This window comes from Anabas testudineus, chromosome 18 (assembly GCF_900324465.2).
Source record: "Anabas testudineus chromosome 18, fAnaTes1.2, whole genome shotgun sequence".
Taxonomy (NCBI): domain Eukaryota; kingdom Metazoa; phylum Chordata; class Actinopteri; order Anabantiformes; family Anabantidae; genus Anabas; species Anabas testudineus.
Window position 1 is genome coordinate 13,704,322 of NC_046627.1, and position 8,739 is coordinate 13,713,060.

Genomic DNA, 8,739 nt, shown 5'->3' on the forward strand with positions numbered 1-8,739 from the left:
TTTCCAGTTTACAGTGTGGATTCTCCAGTCCAGAAGACAGAAGCTTCACTCCTGAATCCTGCAGGTTGTTGTTACTCAGATCCAGTTCTCTCAGACTAGAGGACTGGGAGCTGAGAACTGAGGACAGAGCTTCACAGCTTCTCAGTGACAGGTAACAGCCACTCAGTCTAAAAAACAGTGATGTATAAGATGACAACGTCTGTGTTAAACTGTAATCACCTTTAATGTTGACTCTGAACTAAAAAGAAAAAACACAATTAAATAAATTCAGATAGGAAAGTACAGTTATTTTATACATTGTAAAATTACTGCTATAAAAAGTCTGTATCTTAACTTGTGACATTAGAAAGTTGAATCTATTGAACCTTCCCATGTCAGTAGATTTAGACTTTTTAAATATATCCAGTTATTTAAAACAAAACCTTGATCTGACCTGAGAGTTTCCAGTTTGCAGAGTGGATTCTCCAGTCCAGCAGACAGAAGCTTCACTCCTGAATCCTGCAGGTTGTTGTTACTCAGGTCCAGTTCTCTAAGACTAGAGGACTGGGAGCTGAGAACTGAGGACAGAGCTTCACAGATTCTATGTGACAGGTTACAGCCACTCAGTCTGAAAAATAGTGATTTATAAGATGACAACATTTGTGTTAAGAAATAATGAAATCGTTGTAATACAAGACAACATGTAATAAATTCTGTTCTATTGTTGAAATACTGTGGATTTAATGATGAATAAATTCCAGTGTCTTTACACTTACACAACTTTCTTTGACACTTTGACGACTCCAAGCACAAACAGAAGATCCTCCTCTGAAACATTTGAAGAGTATTTTAATGGATCAAACTTGTCTAGTTCTTTTCCTGATGACACCAACATGAAGAGCAGCGCTGACCACTGAGCAGGAGAGAATTTATATGTGGAGAGACTTCCTGAGTCCAGGTACTGCTGGATCTCCTTCACTAGAGAACGATCATTCAGTTCGTTCAGACAGTGGAACAGGTTGATGCTTTTCTCTGCTGAGGGAGTCTCTTTAATCTGCTTCTTTATGTACTCAGTTGTTTCCTGACTGATCTTTGAGCTAGTTTGTGTCTTTGTCTGCAGACCTCGCAGGAGAGTCTGATTGGTCTCCAGTGAAAGACCGAGGAGAAAGCGGAGAAACAAGTCCAGGTGTCCATTTGGACTCTGTACCGCCTCGTCCACAGCACTCTGGTGGAGAATTGTTAACTGTTTAGACCACGTAGATGTTGACTGGTCGTCAGACAGCAGATTGACTCCAGAGTTGATGAAGGTCAGATGGACATGAAGAGCAGCCAGAAACTCCTGAACACTCAGATGGACGAAGCAGAACACCTTATCCTGGTACAGTCCTCTCTCCTCCATAAAGATCTGTGTGAACACTCCTGAGTACACTGAGGCTGCTCTGATATCGATGCCACACTCTGTCAAGTCTGATTCATAGAAGATCAGGTTTCCTTTCTGCAGCTGCTCAAAAGCCAGTTTTCCCAGAGACTCAATCATCTTCCTGCTCTCTGGACTCCAGTGTGGATCTGTCTCAGCTCCTCCATCATACTTAATGTTCTTCAGTTTGGACTGAACCACCAGGAAGTGAATGTACATCTCAGTCAGGGTCTTGGGCAGCTCTCCTCCCTCTGTGGTTTTCAACACATCTTCCAGAACTGTAGCAGTGATCCAGCAGAAGACTGGGATGTGACACATGATGTGGAGGCTTCGTGATGTCTTGATGTGGGAGATGATTCTTCTGGCCTGCTCCTCATCTCTGAACCTCTTCCTGAAGTACTCCTCCTTCTGTGGGTCAGTGAACCCTCTGACCTCTGTCACCATGTCAACACACTGAGAAGGGATCTGACTGGCTGCTGCAGGTCGTGTGGTTATCCAGAGGTGAGCAGAGGGAAGCAGGTTCCCCCTGATCAGGTTGGTCAGCAGCACATCCACTGAGGTGGACTCTGTCACATCAGTCAGGATCGGATTGTGGTGGAAGTCAAGAGGAAGTCGACACTCATCCAGACCGTCAAAGATGAACACAACCTGGAACTCTTCAAACCTGCAGATTCCTGCTTCTTTGGTTTCCGTAAAGAAGTGGTGAACAAATTCAACCAAGCTGAACTTTTTCTCTTTTAGCACATTCAGCTCTCTGAAAGTCAATGGAAATGTGAACTGTATGTCCTGGTTGGCTTTGTCTTCAGCCCAGTCCAGAGTGAACTTCTGTGTTAAGACTGTTTTCCCAATGCCAGCCACTCCCTTTGTCATCACTGTTCTGATTGGTTCATTTCTTCCAGGTGAGCCTTTAAAGATGTCTTCTTGTCTGATGGTTCTTTCTGGTCTGTCTGGTTTCCTGGAGGCCGTTTCAATCTGTCTGACCTCATGTTCATCATTGACCTCTCCAGTCCCTCCCTCTGTGATGTACAGCTCTGTGTACATCTCATTCAGAAGCGTTTGGTTTCCTGCTTTAGCAATCCCCTCAAACACACACTTGAACTTCTTCTTCAACTTCGATTTAAGTTCACGCTGACAAACTGCAGCAGGAGTTCCTGAATTAAACCACAAAAACATGATCAATACAATTTCTTAATGAAAACAGAGTTTGACAGTTTCATGACCCTAAATGATTCACAGTTCAACATATACACAACACTCCACATCTTCAGCTCTCATATGTCCATGATGTTAAATGTTAAGAGAAATCCTCTTACTGCTCTGCAGACAGTCAGCCAGCTCCTCCTGCTTCATTCTCCTCAGGAAGTTCAGTGTGATCTTCAGAAATGCCTCTCTGCTGCTCCTCCTCTGCTCTTCATCCTCACCATCCAACACCTCCTCATCCTCCCTCTGACTCTCTAAGCATTGTGGGTAATCTGGACTCAGAACCTTGTGGATCTTCTTCAGCTCATTCTTCACAAAAGTGACAATGTTCTCCTGAAGCAGCTGGAACAGAAAACTATATGAATGACACAGTCCAACTCAAATCATGGAGCCAAACATCAGATCCATGTTGGACAGACGGACAATCCACTGGTCTAAAAAGTGCAGCATGGAGATTATTGGGAACACAACAGATAAAAGTAGTAGTTGGACATGTCCAGACCAGAAATATGGAGTCCAGGTGTGCTGGATGCGGCTGGATAGACTGACCACTGGGAACCTCTGAGCTCTCCTGGTCCACTCTGTGGAGGAACCATTAATAATTAGCTCACAGTATGTCTGTCCACACAGAGACACACTACAGGATCAATTTGATTCAATATTATTTGTATAGCGCCAAAGATACAGTTTAAGGACCTTACACAGTGTAATTGTATAGAAAATTAGAAGACCCAACAATCCTATTTGAGCAAACTTTAGGCCACAGTGGAAAAGAAAAACTCTCTTTCCAAGCTGACAGAGACAGAAAAGAACAGCAGTCCACAGAAATCAAGCAGCAAAAACATTGGACAGGTCAACTGGATTCTGGAGATATACAGCTTCAAGGTGGGGGAACAAAGTACAGAGAGGAGGAAACACAACTACAGGAGAGAGAAGACACAAAGTTAATGACATGAAATGGTGGCATTCACATTGATATAGGAGAAAGGAGAGAGGAGCTCAGTTTATCAGTAGAGTTCCCCCAGCAGACTAACCTATAGCAGCATCACTAAGAGATTGTTCAGAGTCACCTGATCCATCTCTAACTATAAGCTTTATAAAAAAGGAAAGTTTTAAGTCTAGTCTTAAATGTGGAGAGGGTGTCTGCCTCCAGAACCTGAAGTGGGAGCTGGTTCCACAGGAGAGGGGCTTGGTAGCGAAAGGCTCTGCCTCCCATTCTACATTTGGAAACTCTAGGAACCACAAGTAAACCTGTAGTCTCAGAACGGAGAGTTCTGCTGAGAAAAGATGGAACTATGAGGTCTTTAAGATAAGATGGAGCCTGATTATTAAGGGATTTATAAGTGAGAGTAAGAGTTTTAAATTCAATTCTGGATTTTACAGGGAGTCAATGGAGAGAAGCTAACGTAGGAGAAATATGATCTCTCTTGCTAATTCCAGTCAGAACTATGGCTGCAGCATTTTGGATTAACTGGAGGCTTTGGAATGAGTTATTGGGACAAACTATTAATAGTGAATTACAATAGTCCAGTCTGGAAGTAACAAATGCATGGACTAGTTTTTCAGCATCACTTTGGGACAGGATGCTCCTAATTTTATCAATGTTTCTCAGGTGAAAAAAGGCAGTTCTAGAGATTTCTTTGATGTATGAAGTGAAGGAGATATCCTGATCAAAGATAACTCAGAGATGTCTTACAGTATTACTTGAGGCCAATATTAAGTCATCAAGGGTGAGAACATGATTAGACATAATGTCTCTGAGATTATTGGGACCAAACAACATAACTTCTGTCTTGTCTGGATTTAAGAGGAGGAAATTGGAGGACATCCAGGCCTTTATGTCTTTTAAGCATGCTTGAAGTTTGATTAATTGATTAGTTTCTTCTGGTTTCATAGATAAGTATAGCTGGGTATCATCTGGATAGTCATACGCAGAATAGAGTCAAAAGAATCGGTGCAGGTACAGAACCAAAGAATCAGAGACTTATCATTGACATGCACTGATCGGTGGTTTAGCTACTGAGTCGATGGAGATTTGATCGATGATCTGTTTACTGAAAGAATAGTGAAGAAAGCTTCTCCTTTAAATCAGCAGTTCAAACATAAATCAACTTACTCAAATCAGAAATATCCAGAAAGAACACAACAATTTATCATCAGAGAAAGTTTACAATGGTCAGACTGACTTTAAACTCACAACAACTTACTCTGTCTCTGAGGAATGTTGTTGTTGAAACTCTATAATATAATCCTTTGACTGGTCGCTCTTGAACCACACACAGCTAGGTTCAGGTTGTGGTCCAGGAGATTCTGGTCTGCGATGGGATCTGATAGAAAAACTACTTTGGTGACGCTCATCAGTTCAGCGAAAGTTTATTTACAAATGACAAATAGAATAAGAACAATAAGAAATGTCATAATGAAATATTCAATTCATTCAATTCTAGTGACTTGGAGACAGAATCAGTTTGATTGTCTCAGTCATCTCACCTCTGAGCTTTGGTCTGGCTCTCATGGTCGTCATAACGAGGGATTTTAGAGGGGGGGACTCCCTGCTCTCTGTCCTCACACTGATCCATGCTACTAAATCCACATCCCCTCACACCCACTTTCTACCTTCATGAGTAGAGGAAACACACAGAAATCATTGATGTGCAGTGAAAACTGAAATCCTCCTTTCTTTAATTTCTCCTGGACAAAGATCAGCTGCTCCTCCACTGATTGGCTCTTCCTTCCTCTTTCATGTCAGTGTCAGTTGAATTTAGTCAGACATGTTTTTTCTTGACTAAACAAAAACAGTGTAATATGTACACAAACTCAGTACCCAAGTAAAAGTGCAACTACATGCTGAAATAGTACTCCAGTAGAAGTACCATTCATTTCTCTTCCTGTTTCCTGGCTGTTTCCCTACGGGGTCACCTTCAACACTGCAAAAAACAAAACAAAAAAAAAAAAAAAAAAAAAAAAAAACAAGGAAGTAAAAATACTGGACAGATTTCTTAAACTCAGTAAGAGATGTAATGAGTATTACTGTGTAAATATCACTACTGTTGCAGCACTATAAGAATCTTATAATATAGGTTAGGGTTAAACCCTAACTTTAACTAGTTAACAAATTAAGTTGTTTAATCAGTAATGCTATAGATTTTAATCCATAAATGTTTTTGGTTTGTATTTAAAGTTAATTAATCTAAAAAGTAAATGTTACTGAAGAGAAATGTAGTGCGATAAAAACAATTGGAGGCAACTGAAGCAGAAAATACAAATACTGATGTAAAAAACGATAAAGATTGTACATAAGTATTAGAGTAGCGATCATCAATTAACTCGACTTTTCCTAATGTCGATTAAACACATTTAAAATTGACGCATTTTACTCCGTCACAAGTCCAGAAAGCGAAACTAAAGATCTGTTCGAGACAAGAAGCTGCGATGAAGACGGAAACTTTGCTGCAGGAATCTGCAGACACTCACCTCCAGAGATGAGCGGAGAAGATGCGGAGTTCCTGGATTTCGTGGGTGGAAACGAATCCGAGCGTCGAGCGCTTCAACACATGAACCTGCAGATGCTCATAGTGATATTAAAACTCACACCTGTCGCTCACCTGATCTGAAGATCTGGATCTGATTGGTTCACATTCTGACCCGGACATCCTGTTGGATGTTGTAGTTGTAGTTTCCTCTTCCTTCTTCTTCTTCCTTCTCCTGTGGTCGCATCGCATCACTTCATGTTGGCGAATTTGACTCTATTCAGTTGCTTTGTGTTTGTTCTGCTAATTTTAACCAACATAAAACTAAATTTATAGTTTTAGTGAACAGTAAGAGTCGTAACAAAGGCTTGTGTTACTTAAGGACCGTCCATAGGTCTGTTAACTATGGCTGCTTCTCCCTCTACTGCTCTGTGTTTGTTCTGTTAACTCTTAATTCCAATTAAACATATCTGTAATTACATTTTGACAGAATGACTCATTGACTTGAATGGAAAAACTGGTATAAGATATCTACTATTCACTTTTGACTATCTGTAAACTGAATTCCAGATATCTTTAATTACATTTAGACTAGTCACCAGTCCAATTACAGACGTCTTTAGTTGGCCATATTTTTAAATAGAAAGAAGATATCTTAATATATAGGTATTTCTAACCGCAATATAATTGTAGAAATCTTTAATTTGAAAAGTGACTACTCAAAGTTAGAGGAACTACATTTTATCATTATGTAGACGACCTCCTCATCTGCAGCCCCACTTGTGAGGCTGACACTCTCAAACTGCTACAACACCTTGCAGCTACAGGACATAAAGTCAGCCTCTCTAAACCGCAATACTGCTAATCTAAATTCACATTTCTAGGAAATATTGTCTCTGCTGCTGAGAAAACCACACCCTGGTTTGCTCCCTCATGCAGTTTCTCTTTTACTATTACATCAGAAAGTCCCTCTACATCACTCTGATTTACATATTCTACTGTCCTCTTCTAGAAGCTGTTCTTTTACCATCTTATGGTTCAGTTTGTCACTGTGCTGCACACACTTGGTGTTTCTGACCTAATAGCACTTAGTCATGCTGCACAGGATGTGACATCAGTATATATTCAGTTTCAACCTACAGATAGTTTCACTTCCTGTCGATCTCACACAGATGAACCCCATAACCCCTGCTATCTTAGTCTTTAAAGACAAGCAAACATTTGCATCCCCTTTAGATAAATCATTGTTTTCATATAAAATCTAATCAAAATGGGGGAAAATGTAAAAGAACCTTTGTATTTTTACACTTAGATCTTGGTGAAATATGTTCTTGTGATGTTGTAAAAGAAAAGAAGTGATGAGTTTGAGATAATGTGGTCAAACAGCTAGTGTAGTCTTATCATTTTAGACTGTCAGTAACATCTTTGTGTTTTGCTTTAACACATTTTATGAATTGAAACATCGTAACTGTAAATAGCAACTTGTATCTGAGCTGACAGACGTCCTGCAGACAGCACAGCATCCTGACATCATATTTAGTCAGTGTTAGTGGGGAATTCAAAGGTTTTACCTGCATCATAAATAACTTTTGTCAACAGTAAATATTCTCAGTCAACTTAATAATAACATGTTAACAAACATTAATTCCTATTTTTTTACAGAACAACAACATTATTATCAGCTTTTGTTCACAGTGACACATGCTGCCTGCAGGTCACCTGAGAAACATCATTATAACATAATATTAAAGTAACAGAGCTCAAAGTCTGTGTTGAACTGGAAACTTTACTGTTTTTTGTCCCTCACAACTTAACAATACTGTTCAGTTTGTATGTTAAAGAACAAGAAGTCGCTTTTTTAACAGGAAGTCACTTTAGCTGTGAACAACTTTTCTTGTGCTCTGGCAGATTTCTGGCAGCTCAGTCTGCTGTAAGAGCCAGAAGTCAAAACAGTAAGTTTGAAACTTCCAGTGGGAAGTTTACCCAACATTTACCATGTTTGATTGTGTTAATATAATAACTGTGTATTTTCAATAAGGTCTACTGCTCATTCACCACATCAGAAAACAGAGGAAACGACTCACTTTAAGATGTTGTATGTGCGCTTCTTTCTCATAGAAAACAACAGCATGAGTAGTTTCATCTCTCATTGTGAGGAACTAACAAACAAAAGACTTACTTTCAACAGAGGGGGACCAAATAGGTGGGGAAATAAAGTGTACAGTACACTGCAAAAATACAAAGTCCATGAAAAAACTAGGTGAGAAAAGTTAGTTAAAGTGAACTTAAGCAAAGTGGCAACACAACCGGAGAACAAAGGTGACAAACTGTTTAATAGTTCAATAATTGAAGTTGTCACTTTGTGTCTGTGGTCATTTAAACTCACACTGATAATAATATGAACAGAACTTAAAACATAACTTATATTTCATTTAACAATCCACCTCTGAGATGTTTGGGTCAGATGAAAGAGGAACAGTCCTGGATCCTAGTTGATAAATGTTGATGAGCCTCATCCAGACTCTACTAAGAAACTCATTTCTGATCTTTTTTGAAAGTTGCCTTTCTTTTCTTTATTTCTCAGATGTACAAAATATCATCAGCTGTCAAAGACACTTTATGCCTGTTCTCTATTTAAGTATTAAACAACAAATGAAACAGAGACAAAAGAGC

At 39.6% G+C, this 8,739-nt stretch overlaps 1 protein-coding gene across 1 annotated transcript; it reads right to left on the reverse strand.

The window, feature by feature from the left end:
• Positions 1-751: 751 nt before the first annotated feature.
• Positions 752-6,313, reverse strand: LOC117153007 (NLR family CARD domain-containing protein 3-like). Its single transcript, XM_033326544.1, has 4 exons — positions 6,242-6,313; positions 2,710-2,779; positions 2,645-2,650; positions 752-2,532 (listed from the first exon to the last, which is right to left on the reverse strand). The coding sequence occupies exons 1-4, from the start codon at positions 6,311-6,313 to the stop codon at positions 752-754; spliced, it is 1,929 nt and encodes a 642-aa protein (XP_033182435.1).
• Between the last annotated feature and the right edge of the window lie 2,426 nt (positions 6,314-8,739).

Excerpts from the sequence above, each read along its gene's own strand:
- LOC117153007 (XM_033326544.1), bottom strand. The coding sequence starts at position 6,313 with ATGCGACCACAGGAGAAGGAAGAAGAAGAAGGAAGAGGAAACTACAAC. Across the intron at positions 2,780-6,241 it reads ACATCCAACAGGATGTCCGG|TTTCTGAAGATCACACTGAA; the intron begins GTCAGAATGTGA and ends AGCAGAGAGGCA.